Raw genomic sequence first — 18,465 nt, forward strand, 5'->3', positions numbered from 1 at the left:
AATAATCTGTTACAACATATTTGGAATATCTGTCTTATACTGACTAATAAATAGTTCAACAGAGTTTCGCATTTGACCTCCTCCGTCCATAGATCACTACTTCAGTTCCTGGACAAGGCAATCTAAGTGTAACAAAATGATTCAGAAGTCAGGAAAATTCACTGATAATTGTAACGTTCAGTTCCATCCTCACCTGTTCAAATACTGAAACAGTATCTGTATGCTTCTGAAAAACATTCAGGTTTGGGCCAATAAATGGCAAGTAACATACTCATCACAAAAGTGCCAGGCAATGACCACTTCCAACGAGAGAATCTAAGCATCTCTAGTTGACATGCAAAGGTATTGCCACTGTTGAGTCTAATCTCCATCAACATCTAAGTAGTTACCCATGTAACCAGAAATGTAACTGGGTCTACAATATAAATACTGTAAATACGTCATCATGTCAGAGACTGGAAATCAAACTATCAACAACATGACACAAGTCAGGGATGTGATGGAATACTCTCTATTTGCCTGGCAGTAGAAAAACAAAAGAGGGTTACAGGGCTCCATCTCTTTTGTGTTTCAAAATGCTGTTTATGTTTCTAGAATCAGAGAAGGGACAGGCATGTAGCTACGGCTGTTGTGGAAAATACATTCAAATTCCTTCAAGTGATTCTGACATAAAATGCCCGGTGAAATAATAAATAATTTGTACGGAATCAATACCTTGTGCTGTCAGGACATCCTGAAGGATTTAAACATAACTTAATGATGACAGATTACCTATTGATAAGCAATCAATCACTTATTTATGCAAAAGGAGCAGCCGACTGTTCTGAAACACCAAATAGCAAATGAACAGAAAGTCCACTCCATCGTTGTGTTGGTTGAGAAGTAATGTTGGGTCAGGACTTACGGAAGCAATTCATTAAACAATCTAAAGGCATTTGTTCACAGCAGGCTGTAGGTTAAAAATTGTTGAGAAGAACCATGACAAGAAAAAGGCAATACATAAATGAACTGAAAATTTGGAACACAACAGAGAGAATTGCATAGGAAAGACAAATAAAATGCAAATGATTTTTTAAACATGCACTGTTACCCAAGGAGACTCATTTTTGATTATCCTGAGGCACAGTCATATCAACTTCTTTAATCAAGAGAAGACAGATTGTAATCACTATGAACAGGCTGAAACATATAGCAAATGCATCAGTTAGTTCACCACATTATAGAGGCCCTGTACATTAAACCTTCAGCATTAATTTCATAATGGTTATTTTGTTTGATACATTGAAGTAATTGACTTTGTCTTGCAAATATTGATTACGGATATTGATCAAGGCTATTCGTTCCTAGCAGTCAAAACTGGGAAGCTAAATACTGTTAATTTGCTATGATGTCAATCATTTCCAGAAACTAAAAAAATTATAATCACCAAAGAGCTGTGTTTGCCTACTTAGTATTCTGCCTGGAATCTAGAACACCCTTCAACACTCCACTCCCATCCCCAGTTACTCAAATGAAAGAATGAAGTTTTAATGTATCTCTAACACTTGGAAAAGAAGTTAGTCACCTAATTAAATTCAGACTGAAACAGGACATGCAGCACATTTACTACATGAGGCAAGCAGTACTTTCACATTGCACAACACCCACATGCATGCGTAGATACATACACTATTTTCTTCTGCCTCGATGGCAGGTGGAACTTGAACCCTGATATTCTGGCCCAGAGGACAGACACTGCCAATGCACCACAAGATCCCTTCACTATTTAATAATGTCTGACACCTAGCCACAGAGCCTGAGAGATTCTCAAGAGATTCTCTATCCCAAAAGAGAAATAGGCTAAGCAGTTTAACTGCAAACATTTAACTGGAAGCCTACTAAGGCCAGTGCAGTTGTTATTTTTATTTTATAAAAATAGTCCCTCCCTTTTTACAATGTGATAGCAATTTTGTACTTTCCCATTTGTTCCTGTATTCTAATTGATTTCTTATGGTAGTTATTAAGCACAAACATTTTTCAGAAAATATATTATATACATCTATATCTGTATTACTTTCTTTTCATTTTCTCATATGTTTCTCACTCTCCTAGTCTGTCGCCTTTACACTTCTGTCATGGAGTCGAAGGGCTACATTTTGTGGCATGTGCAGAACAGATGAACATCAGCACCAAGGGCAGCAAGTACCGGTGCTGGGGCTTCATTTTACATTCATATTGGGCAATAAGACAGAAATGGTATTATTCTGTCAGCACCCTCAGTGTCTTAGGCATATCATTTTCTGGTCAGAAGATTGTGGTGCTGACATTTAGGGATTGGTAGACACCATGGCCAAATCCAGAGGTAGGAAGGAAAATACAAGCACATTGGGAAAGGGGGCAGGCCATAATAATTCATAACGTATTACAAATCAAGAGTCACTCGGCGAAAATAGTCCAGCATGATGCCAAATGAATTACAGGTTATTTTGTTTATAGAGATAATGTAAGACTACTATATTGTGAATATTAGGTATTAATTTTGGGACCTACCTTTCGTGATTTGGAATAGTTGCTTGGTTTCTCTCCCACGTGATAACTGGCAATGGCAGTCCATGAATTCCACACTCAAATCGAGCAGTTCCATTTTTCTCCACCACCTGAGATTCTGGCTGCCGATGAAATTGTGACAAAGCTGTCAAAACAGAAATTTCCTTTAATGCATTCAAACGTAAATCAAACTGATTGCAAAAAATACATGCTGAATATACGCATCTCGGCATTAAAAGAATAAAACCTATGCAAAGATTTATCAAAATTACATCGTTGCCTTGTATCTTAATATTTGCTTTTAAACTCAACATTACACAAAATCCAAAGAAAATCTGCAAATATAATTACAAACTCAATCAATAGTGACATGGAATTAAAATTCTCTCTTTTTCAGTGATATTGTGGTGTAACATCAATAAAAGTTTATCACTTTGGCAACATATCTTAAGAAAAATAATAATATTTTTGAGATAAAAAAAAATCAGTCAACAGGTCCTTGCACACATACAATATTTTTACACTTTAGGAACAGACTAAAGCCCCCATTATTCAAAAATTAATGATTTAAACATAAGACCATAAGACATAGGAGCAGAATTAGGCTATTCAACCCATCCATCCTGCTCCACCATTCGATCATGGCTGTTATGTTTCCCAAACTCATACTCCTGCCAAACTAATCAGGATCCTATCGCTCTATCTTAAAAGAAACTCAATGACTTGGACTCTACAGCCTACTGTGGCAATGAGTTCCACCATTCAGCATCGTCTGACTGAAGAAAGTCCTTCACATCTCAGTTCTAAAGAGTCATCCCTTCACTCTGAGACTGTGCCCTCAGGCTCTAATCTCTGCGACTACTGGAAATATTTTCTCCAGGTCCACTCTGTCCAGGCCTCGGTATTCGGCAAGTTTCAATCAGAAGCCCACCCCCACTCCAAAATCTTTCTAAACTCCACTGAGTACAGACTCAGAGTCCCCAACCGCTCCTCAAATAACAAGCTCTTCATTCCTGGGATCATTCTTGTGAACCTCCTTTGGGTCCTCTTTCCTTAGATTTGAGCCCAAAACCGCTCTCAATATTCTAAATGCAATCTGACCAGAGCCTTTTGCAGCCTCATTGGTACATTCCAGAGAAACTTGTTTCACAAGGATTTCAGTAAAATAGAAGAATTTCTGCATGTCTGTAATGGCACATATGCTGGCACTCCGAGTTGCTCTCTCTGTAAGCCTGTGCACTAAACTGAAGTGCTGCTTGTAATATGTTTGCCACTTAGTGGCAGCAAAAATAATAATTTATGATAAATGAACAGCAAAGAGCTATAAAGTTCAAGTGCATATTTTGAATATTATAAAAAAGTGCAGTGATGAGATTATTTTAAAATATTTTAAAATTACCAAGTTGATAAGCTAATTGCAGAACTAAAAACACAGACAATGCTATTACACAGTCTCTCCCATTTCAGAAAAGGGCAATGACTTTCCAATTAATAATAAACAAACTATTCACAATAAATATCTACTCATCAAGCACAATCATGTAAAACAAAGCTCAACTGTTGTGCAGGAGTAAAGCTAAAATACAACAGTATAAAAAACAGAAATATATTCTATCAAAAAAAAGCATAGAGACCAGATTTTCAAAAAATGTTAAGATATTGGAAATTACTGTTAACTAATGTTTAACATGTTTGAATGACATCCACCCTGTTTACAACTTTTACAGATAAATGAATAGTTTATTTTGAATAAATTACAATACAAATTAAAACATTGGGAAGGTGATGCAAATGTGTTAACTGTTCATTCAGTACTGTTAATTGAGGTTTCTCCTATTAAGCCTCTAATTTTCAACGCCATTATTATTATAAAATGCACAGTCTGATGACTGAGCTATCAGTACAACTGCTATTGGGAAATTGAACCCAAACTGAGCTTCTATGATTAGATTAGATTAGATTAGATTAGATTCCCTAGTGTGGAAACAGGCCCTTCGGCCCAACAAGTCCACACCGACCCTTCAAACAGTAACCCACCCAGACCCATTTCCCCCTTACTAATGCACCTAATACTATGGGTAATTTAGTGTGGCCAATTCACCTGACCTGCACATCTTTGGACTGTGGGAGGAAACCAGAGCACCTGGAGAAAACCATACACGGGGGAAGATTGCACAAACTCCACAGAGCCAGTCGCCCAAGGCTGGAATCGAACCTGCGTCTCTGGCACTGTGAGCAACAGTGCTAACCACTGAGCCACCGTGCTGCCCATAAATATGTGGCGCAATTATATGTTTCTATGTTATTTTTATTATTTCAATTTTTTTTTATTATGACAGTGTTTTCTTTGTATTATATCCAAAACACATGAGAAAAAATCAAGGCCTATCTATTTTCTGCATGCATACTGAATGGATTTCTGTCTAACAATTATGAGTTTATGGCTTTCATTGGACATTTCCAATTATAACCAATGGCATTACTAGAATTAGTACTGACTTTATGACTAGTCAGCAAAAATTATTCACAAGTGAATAATATGTTTCCATTAAATACATATGTTCATGTCAGTATTGTGAAATGATTTCCTTGAGGAAATGAAAAAATGTCAGTTTTCCTTTAGATTTTGAAAAGTAAATATGCTTTACATAACTCACTTCTTGAAAACAAGAAAATCTGTGGAAAGAATGTAAATCTATCCTGATCACAATGGTTACTTTTACACAGTAATACCTTCTGTCAATTATATATGTTAACATAACAAATGTTTAGTAGTACATTAAATATCAAAAACATGATTTTGGTCACAAGTATGGTGTGGTTACTGCTAAGCCAGCTTTAGAAAGAGAACATGAAGTTTCACTTGAACAGTAGGCTCCTTTAAAGTTTAAAAGTTATACCTTGGATTTTAAATCTTTCTATGTCATTTTTCTACAACAGATAGTTACATAAGCAACGTCTGCAATTACAATTCCTAAAAATACACCAATATCAGTGCACGAACTTGACTCAATACAATTACAGCAATGGGAGAGCTTGACTCAAAATGTATTTGTCATTAAAAAAATGAAATTTTTCATTAAGCTGATATATAATATAATATATACACAGATATATAATATATTCACATCAACATTTTTCAAGATAACTTTATCTGCTTCAGAACACTGTAACACAACATAACCTGCTGATTAAATTTCATGTCAAAGTCATGCTTGAACTGACCCCAAAACAGAAAACCCCAGATGACTCTTCCTCTACTTTTGGTTCCATTTGGGGAAGTACATAGACATGCTGTTTCGAAGTTGCAGACACTACGCTCAGGAATTCACTGCAACGAGAAACATGAAGCTACAATGTCATCCTAAAATACAGAGCAATCCATTGGTACTTATTAGATATCTGATTTGTTCACTGTTCTGTCTCATATCATATGACTAACTGCACTCATCTGTATATTTGCCAGCGCAGAGAAGTCATCCATAAAGTAATTTTGGTACAATATTTCATGCAGCAGTATTTAAGTCTGTGTTTATGGGCAATGCCACAGCTAGATGGAGCAGCAGACAAGGATATACAGAAATGCAGCTTTGCAGTACAAGGTTATTTGACAATTAATTTAATTCAATCATGCTTCCAAACAGAAGTTGAAAACATTTAACACACGTCATACTTGGCTTAAGGAAATTAATTCTCCATTTAAATATCAAATGTGGAGATGTGTTAATTATTATTTTTATTCAGTTATTTTGTTCCATTCATCCACTGTATTAACTCTATGAATCGGAGACTGCAAACTCTAAACTGCACTCTGTTTCCCAAATATGTAAATAATGATAAACATTATTCTCAACATTTTTCCTTGAGGAACATCAAATCACATGTTCCACAAATCTGACCAAATAGTTTTAAATCCTATTGTCTGTTTTCAGCATTTGTAGATAGCTTGCCATCTATACTGATGCATTTTTGATAATGGTTGCAGTTCTCCAACTGATCACAGTGCCTGTCCTCCCAAAGTGATGTGTAACCACACATGCAGAGGTGGATCGCAGCAACCATTTTTGCACTGGAAACAAATACTTGGTTCTATTAAATAAAGCATATGAAATCTTTAAAGTCAGCATCCCCAAGTCAAATTGTGCAAAATAGTCTAAGGTTACTCTGAAAATAACTTGTCAAGTCCTACACTATGTTGTTACTTCAATATAAGAAATCTTGCCATCTCCAGATAGGCTCTCAGTTCTGAAGAAAAGTCAACTTGAAATGTCATCTTGACTATTCATTCCATAGATGGTGACTGATTCAGTTTTATCAGCAAAGTAGGCTAAATTTCTTGATCACAATTTGTTTCAGAATTGAAATTCTGATTCTTAATTGTATGTTATTATTCATTTTCTAACTTGAGTAGTAGTAATGGTTGGACCAAGTCAAATAACTGCACATACCATATGACATTATATTTGAGCTTCATTGATAGAATTTAAAACTACCTAATTATTTAAAAGGGATGACAAAAAAAAAAAGAGTAATTCTTCTATTGTAGTCAAACCAATTTGGTGCCATATTTAAGTATAAAATACAGATAAAGTTAAGCCAACAAGTCTTCCTGCTTAGTCCTTCAGGCATTCTCTAGCTGCACCATGACTGTATCCAGTGACGAGGTGAACTACAATCTCTAGGAAAATACTAGATTCAAAAACCTTTCAATGGAAATCTGGTAATAAAGGGTAAAGTAGAAATTCCTTGATCACAATTCAACAACCTCTGCTGAAACAATATAAGTATGAATAACAGATGAAAACAGATTCATCTTGGCTGTGATGCTCCTGAAGTCACATAATCAGCCTGCACTCTTAAATTTGCACATTTACACTAGGTCATTTGGTGAGGAGTTATGAAACATCCATGTTCAAGTACTCATATCCTAGCAATGAGCCTTCAAATTACAGCAATAGGGAAATTAGGAGCAAATTTCTGAGATTTGACCAAGAATTTACTTTTTGAGGAAAATTCTTTATGGTCTCTGCAAAGAGACAGCAGATAAAACTGTAGAATTACTGTGAACTTGCACACTTCATTTAAGCCTGACTAATTTCAGCTTTCTTTTGCACAATACTGTGCTATCACAGTGATAAAACTTAGAAGCAATTATGTCCAAACTATTTTTCATTATTCAATTCACTTACTCATTACTTTCAAACCTATTTACCATTAAACATTCATTCAGAGGAAGAAACGTCTTGAATGCTTGAAACATGACAAAAACAGAACTTGCTGCAAATTTACAAGGGAATCAGCATTTCTTTTTAAATCAATTTGAAGATATTAACTGACATAGCTCATCTGACTCATTTATTTGGCAGTTTCACATGTATCTTTATCCATTGTGATTTAAATGGAAGGGAGCATGAAGAAAAGAAACTTGCACAGCAGTTCACAGTCACTGCTCGAGTCCTCATGCATCCCCAGCAGCCCAAATCATATGCTCAGTCACAGCTTCAGCCATCTACACTGCAGTCTCAAACTAGCTCCATCACCAGTATGACATGCATTTTTCCAATGATCTTACTGCTGAGCATTTTGTTGCTCTATATCAGTCGTCATTCTGTCAGTTTTTTCTTTCTGGTGATAATACGATATTAGCAGAACAACAAATTGGCAACATTGTGAATCAACATAACGCACCAACATATTCCTTTTTCATGAGGTGCATGATGAATGGACGATATGGAAGGCCTAGTGCAAAAGAACTAGAAGCTGAAGAGGCAACCAGAAGTCCACACAATTCAAAATGGATCTTGCAAGGTGAACGGATTTTTGTTAATCTCTATCATTCATTCTCATGAATTGGATCTGCACTATCCGATTTGTCTAAACTCCTGTAAAATCATATTAAAGGAAGCATTAGAGATTCACTCACTTTTACAATTTATGATAATTGAATGATACTTTTTATAATTTGATGCCAGTCAATCTGTTTAAATCCAAATAAAGTACCTGCAAAACATTGCCAATACCTGGTTTGGAAGTATTCTCTAAACTTGTGATCTCTTTCAGCAGTAAGAACAAGGGCAGTAGATATAAGGAAAAGGTACCATCCGGAAGTTTTCCTCCAACTCACCCATCCTGACTTGGGACTACATCACTTCTCCTTCATTATAGCTGAATCAAAATTCTGAAGTTCTCTCTAAGCACTGTAGTTGTATCTAACATCACAAACAGGGATTTGAGGCAGTAGCTCATACCAAGTAAGGACTGACTGTAAATTCTGGCCTTGGTGTCAACGCACATCGCCTGAACAAATAAAAATGCTGTTGGGCAACCCATTTGTATTTACAGCACGCTTTGTTTTCATTTAAAATTTTGTGCTTTTGACTATCTTATTCTTTTACAGATTCTTTTGTCCGTTCATTTTATCACAGATTATCGTTAAAGACAAGTCGCCATTTTGATGGCAAGAAGTGTTTTTTTATCCATTAACAACATTATCTTCTGTGAATCCATTGTCTCTTTTCCTTATCTAACCACTTCAAGCCTAAAAAGGCGATGTTATATTCAAGTTTCAAAAATGTATATAGGTATATAACCAATAAATGAATCAGTCCTTGTAATAAATTAATAAGTCTTTCATCATTATCACTTAGTGACTAATTCATTTCCAGAATTTTCCCATCTGTTTTATTGTAATGCCCATGGTTTTTTTCAGATGATCAAGAGTTAGGTTGTGTTTTTATGTGCTGTGACAGAAAAAGGAAAGATCAACTTTGAACAAACTAGCGATTCAGTCATTTTCTGGCAAGTTTTCTGCTGAGCAGAGAAAAGGCACACAATTCCATCTAATTGCAGCTCAAACCATGTCAACAAGAAACTAAATAATCAGGAAGAAAAAAGATAAAACTCAAAGGCTATGAAAGGAAGTTTAATACAATAAAAAATAAACTATGTCCACCAATCAGCTATTGAATTAAACATCAACTACCGTTCTCCACATGACAGAGTAAAGATCACTAAAAGAAACAAGAAAGAAACGAAAAACAACTCATCCCACCCTTGCAATCTGGACACCCCTACCCATCCCTACATTACCCTTGAGAAGATGGTGGTGAAATGCCTTCTTGAATTAAGGTGTCTATTCTTGTAAGTTGACCAACAAAGCCATGAGGAAGGGAATTTTAGGATTTTGTCCCAGTGACACTGAAGCAACAGTGATAAATTTACAAGTCAGGATGGAGAGTGGCTTTGAGGGAAACTTGCAGTGCACTTGATCTTGAAGCTGGCAGTGATCATTGTTTGGACGTGCTAATTATTTTTGGTAAATTTCTACAATACATCTTGTAGACGTTAAACACCACTGCTACTAACTGTCTGCAGTGGAAGACGTAAATGCCTGTGTTGCCAATCAAGTGGATTGTTTTGCCCTAGATGTTGTAAAACTTTGAGTGTCGTTGGGTTATCCAGCCAAGTGAGGAGTATTCAATCACATATGTGCATTGCAGGTGATAGACCAGCAGTAAAGTGTTAGGAGGGGAGTTTCTTGCTGAGGTATTCCTAGCCTCTGACCTACCCTTGTAACCACAGAATTTATATGGGCCAGTTCAGTTTCTCGTCAATGGTGACTCCCAGGTCGACAGTGGGTGGCTTGTAATAGTAAACCCATTGAATGGCAAGGAGCAAGTACATTCTTAAGAGAGACGGTCAACTTGGCCTTTGTGTGGCATGAATGTTCATTGTCACCTTTCAGCTTAAGCCTGGATTTTACACAGGGGTTGCAGGAATCTCAAATGGTGCTGAAAAGTTTGCAATCGTTGGTGAACATCCCCATTTCAAATCTTATGATGGAGGGAAAAGGCCCTAGTAATGCAGTGGTAGTGTCCCTATCTCTGAGCCAGTAAGGCCCAGAGTCCCACCTGATCCAGCGGCGTGTCGCAACATCTCTGAACAGACTGAGTAAAATATATGATGGAGGGAAGGTCATTGATGAAGCAGCTCACCATGGTTGGACCTAGGACATGATCTTGAGGAACTCTCACAGAAATGTCCTGAAACTTGGTGACTGACCTCCAACAACTATAATCATCTTCTTGTGTACCAAGTATGACTCCAATTATCGGAGAGTTTACTGATTCTCATGACTCCAGTTTTGCTAGGCCTCTTTGATGCCACAACCAGGTCAACTGCAGCCTTGATGTCAAAGGCACTCACTTACACCTCACCTCTGGAATTCAGCTGTTATGCCCACATTTCAAACAAGGTTATAATGAGGTCAGGAGCTGAATGGGCCTGGCAAATCCAAACTGGGAGTCAGTGAGCATGTTATTGCTGAGCGGGTGCTGCTTGATAGCCGTTGAGTGCTCCTTCCAATATTTAACTGATGATGAAGAGTAGATTGATGAGGCAGTAAAATTGGTCAGGTTCAATGCGTCCTGCTTCTTGTGTACGGGACAAAACTGAACAATTTTCTAAGTTGGTGAGTAGATGCCAGTATTGCAGCTGGACTGGTATGGAACACAAATCTTCAGTACTATTGCTAGAATGTCGTCCGGGCCATAGCCTTTGCAATACCCAACATCTTCAACCGTTTCTCATTATCACATGGAGTTAATTGAATTGGCTGAAGACTGGCATCTATGATGCAGGAGACCTCTGGCGGAGATCGAGCTGGATCATCCACACTGCACATCTGATTGAAGGGTTCGCAACAATCTTTTTTGCACCAATGTGCTACGTTCATCTATCATTGAATATGGCAATATTTATGGAGTCTCCTCCTGCAGCAAGTTGCCTGAAGTCCACCACCATTCTGACAGGATGTGACAGGACTGCACTGTTTAGATTTGATCCACTGGTTGTGGATCACTTAGTTCTGTCTATCACTTGCTGATTATTCTCTTCGGCATGCAAGTAGTCCTGTTTTAATTTCCAAAATAACTTCAAATGCTTAAAATACATAACCAGAAGAAAGGGAGAGTTTTCACATTGCTAATGAATTTGAAGACATACACAATTTGTTTTATAACCTAAGCATAATAAAATCACAAACTGTTCACTGTGAAAACTGGAGTCAAAATGCCTGAAAATCTTTTTGTCAAGAACTGTTTTCCTCAATGCAACAAGATTTTCCAACAGTTATCGTAATCCCCAAAGCAATGACATAACTTTTTGAGCAAACCAATGAATGTGTGCAGCTGTATAACTCCAATATAATTCATATAAATAACTTAATTTTCACTAGCAAAACAAAAATATAATCCTGTAGTTACTGTATGAATAAATATCATTAAATGATTTCTCATATACATAATGAATGTCTCATCCCTTAACAGCCAACCAAGAGACCATAAAATCACTTACTGGAGAATTTGATCACTGCAGTCCGACTAGTTATGGCCCCAAATGAATTCTGGGACATGCAGGTATAGCTCCCTTCACTGCTGTCTCCACCTTGAATCTTTGAGTCCCGTGGTACATATGAAACATAGAGAGATCCATTGGGAACCATATGGTGGTGTTCTTCATCCACAACAGGAATTCCCCCTTTTTTCCACGTTATGTTTGCAGGCTGATCTACAGCAGGAAGGTTGCAGTCTAACACCACGGCTTGATTAGGTTGCAATATTAGTTGCAAAGGGCCAACACTGCAGCTCAAATCCAAAGAACTCACTTTGTCTAGATTAAAGAAGTAAAAAGATGATAAGAAAATCAGAATTTGATTACAGCTGTGCTTCACAAATGCTAAATTCTATTTGTTGTTTTATTGGAAATCAACAGGCACGTGTTCTTTAGTGCAATTCCATACAGTACACTTTTACAATATATTCCTACAGATAAATTCAAGCAAAGATTTTCCAGAATTATGTTATTATACCATAAGACTGAAGTTTACACATTATAATAATTTGAAGTATACTTTGTAACAAACATTTCAATGTTTATTTGACCTGCAGTTTAAAGGAATGTCTGGACGTTATTCTTACTTTACTTTTATTTAAATTATTTTTCTAATCAACCCATTCAGAGATGTTAATACATACCTCTGGAGCAGGTGGGACTTGAAACCAGGCCTCTTGGTCCAGGGTAGGGACACTACCACTGTGCCGAGAGTGTGTTGCTGGAAAAGCACAGAAGGTCAGACAGCACCCGAGGAGCAGGAGAATTGGCGTTTCGGGCCAGAGCCCTTAGAGAGCCACCTAATGAATAGCTGTGCACTATAGAAAAATGAATTATAAATGTATTAGAAGAGTGCACATCCTTACCCAGTGAAGGCTTACATTGGATATTTGTATATTCCATGACGTCAATGGCTATTTATGCCTTTCAGAACTTGAAAATCACCTTACTGTTTCTCACTGTCCTCGGGTCAGGGTACAGCACTGCAATGCTACCTTACAAATATATCAACATGGCCCACAACCGAAAAAAAGTTATTCTCAATATTATTTCAAAAGTGTGATAACAAGCATTCAGAGGCATTATGTTCCTGTTAAAGTAAAGTTAAGGCTGGTAAGATTCAGGAACAATGCAAGAATAAAGGTATTGAGGTTCTAGTCAAGAATAAAAAAGAATCATGTATTAGATATAGACAACTCGGATCAAATGAATCTCTTGAATAGTAGGGACATTCTCAAAAGGGAAGTCAGGAAGGATTTACTTGGACTTTAGTAAAGCCTTTGATAAGGTTCCTCATGGTAGACTAATTAGTAAAGTTAGAGCAGGGTGAACTTGTCAATTGGATATAAATGTGCCTTACAGTAGAAGACAGAGGGTTGTGGACTAGGGTTGTTTTTGGACTGGAGGCCTGTGACCAGCAGTGTTCCACAGGAATCGGTACTGGGTCCATACTTGTTTTTCATTTATTTATTTAATGAATTAGATGAGAATATAAAAAGGCATGGTTAGTAAGTTTGTGGATGACACCAAAATTGGTGGCATAGCAGACAGTGAATCTAAGATTATAAAAAAGATCTAGATCAATTGAGGCAATGGGCTAAGGATTGGCAGGTGGAGTTTAATTTGGATAAATGCAAGGTATTGCATTTTGGTAAACAAACAAGAGCAGAACTTATATAAATAATGGATGCGCAGGTCCACAGAACACTGAAGGTGGCAACGTAGGTAGATAAGGTAGTAAAAAAGGCCTATGGCATGCTTACCTTTATTGGAAAGGGGACTGAGAATAAGGATAGGCAAGTTATACAACAGCTTTATATAAATTTAGTAAGGCCACACTTGGAAGATTGAGTACAGTTCTGGTCACTACACTACCAGAATGACGTGGATGCTTTGGAGAGGGTACAGAAAAACATTTACCAGGATGTTGCCTGGTATGAGGGATTTTAGCGATGAAGAAAGATTGGATAGACTGGGTTTGGTTTCACTGGAATGCAGAAGGTTGAGGGGGCAACCGATAGAAGTTTATAGGACAGTGAATGGCATGGATAGAGTGGAAAGCATAAGGCTTTCCAGAGGGTGGAAGGGTCAATTACTAGGGGATGGTTAATAGAGATGTGCAAGGCAAGTTTTTCACACAAAGAGTGGTAAGTGTCTGGAATGCACTGCCAGAGTGGAAGCAGACACAATATCTGCATTCAAGAAGCACCTGAACAAATACATAGAATCATACAGATGTACAGCATGGAAACAGACCCTTCGGTCCAACCGGAAGGGAATAGAGGGATATGGATCCCATAAGACAGCTTTCGTATGGAAGGGCAAAATATGTCGGCACAGGCTTGGTGGGCCAAAGAGTCTGTTCCTGTGCTCTATTGTTCTTTGTTCTCATGGTAGGGCCCTGAGTAGTGTTGTAGAACGGAGACACCCTGGGATTCAGGTCTATAATTCTGTGAAATTTTCATCACAAGAGGACAGGGTGGTTAAGAAGGCAATTAGCATGCTTGCTTTCATTGCTCAGACCTTGGAGTATAGGAGTTGGGACAACTTGTGAGGCCTCTTCTGGAGTATTATGTGTAGTTCTGGTCACCCTGTTATAGGAGAGATGTTACTAAACTGGAGAGGGTTCAGAAAAGATTTAGCACGTTTCTGGGAATGGAGGGTTTGAGTTATAAAAGTAGGCTGGATATGCTGGGACAATTTTGACTGGAGCATAGGAAGTTGAGGGGAGACCTTAAAGATTTTAAAATTTATGAGGGGAATAGATACAGTGAATAGCAAAAGTCCTTTCCCAAAGGTGGGGGAGTTCAAAACTAGGGGGCATATTTTTAAGGTGAGAGGGGCAAGATTTCAGAAGGACATGAGGGGCCAATTTTTTTTTAAACACACAGAGTGGTTCGTGTGTGGAATGAATTGCCAGAGGAAGTGGTGGATGGATGCAGGTACAGTTATAATGTTTAAAATATATTTGGATAAGTACATGAATAGGAAAGGTTTGTTGGGATATGGGCCAAATGCAATAGACAATAGGCGCAGGAGTAGGCCATTCTGCCCTTCGAGCCTGTACCACCATTCAATATGATCATGGCTGATCATCCTTAATCAGTATCCTGTTCCTGCCTTATCTCCATAACCCTTGATTCCACAATCCTTGAGAGCTCTATCCAAGTCTTTCTTAAATTAACTCTGAGACTGGGCCTCTACTGCCCTATAGGGCAGAGCATTTCACACAGCCACCACTCTCTGGGTGAAGACGTTTCTCCTCATCTCTGTCCTAAATGGTCTACCCCGTATTTTTAAGCTGTGACCTCTGGTTTGGCACTCACCCATCAGCAGAAACACCTTTCCTGCCTCCAGAGAGTGTCCAATCCTTTAATAATCTTATATGTCTCAATCAGATCCCCTCTCAGTCTTCTGAACTCAAGGGTATACAAGCCCAGTCGCTCCAGTCTATTAGCGTAAGGTAGTCCCACCATTCCAGGAATTGACCTCGTGAACCTACGCTGCACTCCCTCAATAGCCAGAATGTCTTTCCTCAAATTTGGAGACCAGAACTGCACACAGTACTCCAGGTGTGGTCTCACCAGGGCACTGTACAGCTGCAGAAGAATCTCTTTGCTTCTATACTCAATCCCTCTTGTTATGAAGGCCAGCATGCTATTAGCCTTCTTCACTACCTGCTGTACCTGCATGCTTACCTTCATTGACTGGTGTACAAGAACACCCAGATCTCTCTGTACTGCCCCTTTACCTAAATTGATTCTATATAGGTAGTAATCTGCCTTCCTGTTCTTGCCACCAAAGTGGATAACCATACATTTATCCACATTAAACTGCATCTGCCATACATCTGACCACTCACCTAACCTGTCCAGGTCACCCTGTAATCTCCTAATATCCTCATCACATTTCACCCTGCCACCCAGCTTAGTATCATCAGCAAATTTGCTAATGTTATTGCTAATACCATCTTCTTTATCATTAACATATATTGTAAAAAGCTGCGATCCCAGTACTGATTCCTGCGGTACCCCACTGGTCACTGCCTGCCATTCCGAAATGGAGCCGTTTATCACTACTCTTTGTTTCCTATCAGCCAACCAACTTTCAATCCAAGTTAGTACTTTGCCCCCAATACCAATGCCCTAATTTTGCTCACTAACCTCCTATGTGGGACTTTATCAAAAGCTTTCTGAAAGTCCAGGTACACTACATCAACTGGATTTCCCTCGTCCATCTTCAGAGTTACATCCTCAAAAAATTCCAGAAGATTAGTCAAGCATGATTTCCTCTTCATAAATCCATGCTGACTCTGACCTATCCTGTTACTACTATCCAGATGTGTCATAATTTCATCCTTTATAATAGACTCCATCCTCTTTCCCACCACTGAGGTCAGACTAACTGGTCTATAATTTCCTGCTTTCTCTCTCCCACCTTTCCTAAAGAGTGGTACAACATTAGCCACCCTCCAATCCGCAGGAACCGATTCCCGAATCTATCAAACTCTGGAAAATAATCACCAACGCATCCACAATTTCTCGAGCCACCTCCTTCAGTACCCTGGGATGTAGACCATCAGGCCCAGGGACTTATCAACCTTCAGACCTAACAGTCTCTCCAACACCAAATCCTGGCAAATATAAATTCCCTTAAGTTCAGGTCCTTCAGCCACTGTTACCTCAGGGAGATTGCTTGTGTCTTCCCCAGTGAACACAGATCTGAAGTACCAATTCAATTCTTCTGCCATTTCTTTGTTCCCTGTAATATATTCCCCTGTTTCTGTCTTCAAGGGCCCAATTTTAGTCTTAACCATTCTTTTGCCTTTCACATACCTAAAAAATCTTTTACTACCCTCCTTTATATTATTGGCCAGTTTACCTTTGTACCTCTTTTTTTTCTCTGCGTATTTCCTTCTTAGTAATCCTCTGCTGTTCTTTAAAAGCTTCCCAGTCCTCCATTTTCCCACTTATCTTTGCAGGCAGGTGGGATGAGTTTAGTTTGGGAACAAAGTCAGTGTGTACAAGTTGGACCAAAGGGTCTGTCGCCATGTTGTATGACACTATGATTCTATGATTCTCTCTTGTACACATGCTTTGCAGAGGCACTTAATCACTTTTCAGTATCTCCAACACATACTCATAACAATGGGCACCAAACCTGCTATTAAATTACACGGAGGAAAATTCACATGCAGTGCAAAGCTGATCTCTCACTTAGCCTGACTTTAATGATCTTCTATGATATTAGGTAAGCAAGCTAACTCTCGAAATTGTTGCTGAGGAACAATTCTTGCAGAATACACTTGCTTACTCACACACTAAGATATATAGTAACAGAAAACAGCTTTACTTCACAAGCTTTTACAGATCAGCTACAGCAGTTAACTCCATAAATCCACACAAGAACAGTATTGATTACTGTAGGGAATTTTTTTTGTAAAAAAAACTTCTAAATATGAAAAAGTTACAGCAAAGCAGATTAAAGAATCCAATAAATATCTGGATATTAGAGCCACATAAATATGTAATTGGGCTGAAACTCAAATTTACTGAAAGAATTGGTAACGGCAATGGATTCAGAGGATGCCACCCACATCTTAGAGTGAGCAGGAAAAAATTATTAAGTGGGTAGAAGTAGTACTAATTAAACTCAACTTGGGCAATTCAAAGGGACCAATTATTTTCTTCCAATTTGCTACATTCCTACTTATAGAGTCAGAGTCATGAAAAATATTACAATACCAAGGATTAGATTATCAGAAACCTGACAATTTTAGTGAAACCTGACAGTTTTACTGGACTTAACAATAAACATGGCAAATTAATTCATAGCAGAAATTAAATGCCCTTTTAAAGTTTATGAATGAAAAAGAAAGCAATTTAAAGTCAACCTGCTGAATACTGTTCCTGATTTTATCAAATATTCTCTTTCCAGAACAAATTCTAAAACCACATCTCAACAGATATAATTTTTTTTAAAACTGATATTGCTGTCTGCATAGCCCAACTGGTGGTCTTGTGATGCGGTTAAGTAGTAGCCCCACCTGAGCCAGAAACTCCAGGTTCAAGTCCCATTCCAGGACCTAAAGGCCAAGGAAGCTGCATTAATGACATGGTCAAACAGATTGTGTATCATCATCCAAAATAATGGCAGGTGGTAGTAGGAGAGATTCTTGGTCAACTACGTGATGAAAAGAAATTGGAGCCTCAACCATCACTAATTATAGCACATGGCTATGATATGCATACATCAGCTGGAACGTTCATTTGCAGATGTTTCGTCACCCTACTAGGCAACATCTTCAGTGGGCCTCCAGGCAAAGCACTGCTGATAATCCCTGCTTTCAATTTATATGTTTGGGTTTTTTGGGGTTGCTGCCACAGAAATGTGGACTCCAGAGTGTGGGTGAGGAGTGGGGCAGGGACAGCTGGCTGGATAGCAATGTTGATCAGATTGGTCCAACAGTTGGTGAATCAGCCCCCTCCTTGTTGTAGCTGTGGTGGAGATCACCATGATGAGGGTTAATTGTAAGTCATTACATTTGCA

General features: G+C 38.2%; 1 protein-coding gene across 2 annotated transcripts in view; it reads right to left on the reverse strand.

The window, feature by feature from the left end:
* The window catches only part of igdcc4 (immunoglobulin superfamily, DCC subclass, member 4), a 160,121-nt gene that overhangs the window by 113,245 nt on the left and 28,411 nt on the right, over positions 1 to 18,465 (reverse strand). The window contains exons 2-3 of one of the 2 annotated variants that reach the window (XM_043677316.2): positions 11,881 to 12,195; positions 2,530 to 2,671 (exon numbers count right to left, since the gene is read on the reverse strand). In XM_043677316.2, coding sequence (XP_043533251.2) covers positions 2,530 to 2,671; positions 11,881 to 12,195 — 457 coding nt within the window. Of the gene's footprint in view, positions 1 to 2,529; positions 2,672 to 11,880; positions 12,196 to 18,465 lie in introns of those variants that run through there. The other variant, XM_043677318.2, reaches the window with a different exon arrangement.

Source organism: Chiloscyllium plagiosum, unplaced genomic scaffold, assembly GCF_037043375.1.
Source record: "Chiloscyllium plagiosum isolate Xiang-an unplaced genomic scaffold, Cpla_swu_hap1 HiC_scaffold_39, whole genome shotgun sequence".
In the NCBI taxonomy this organism is placed as follows: Eukaryota; Metazoa; Chordata; class Chondrichthyes; order Orectolobiformes; family Hemiscylliidae; genus Chiloscyllium; species Chiloscyllium plagiosum.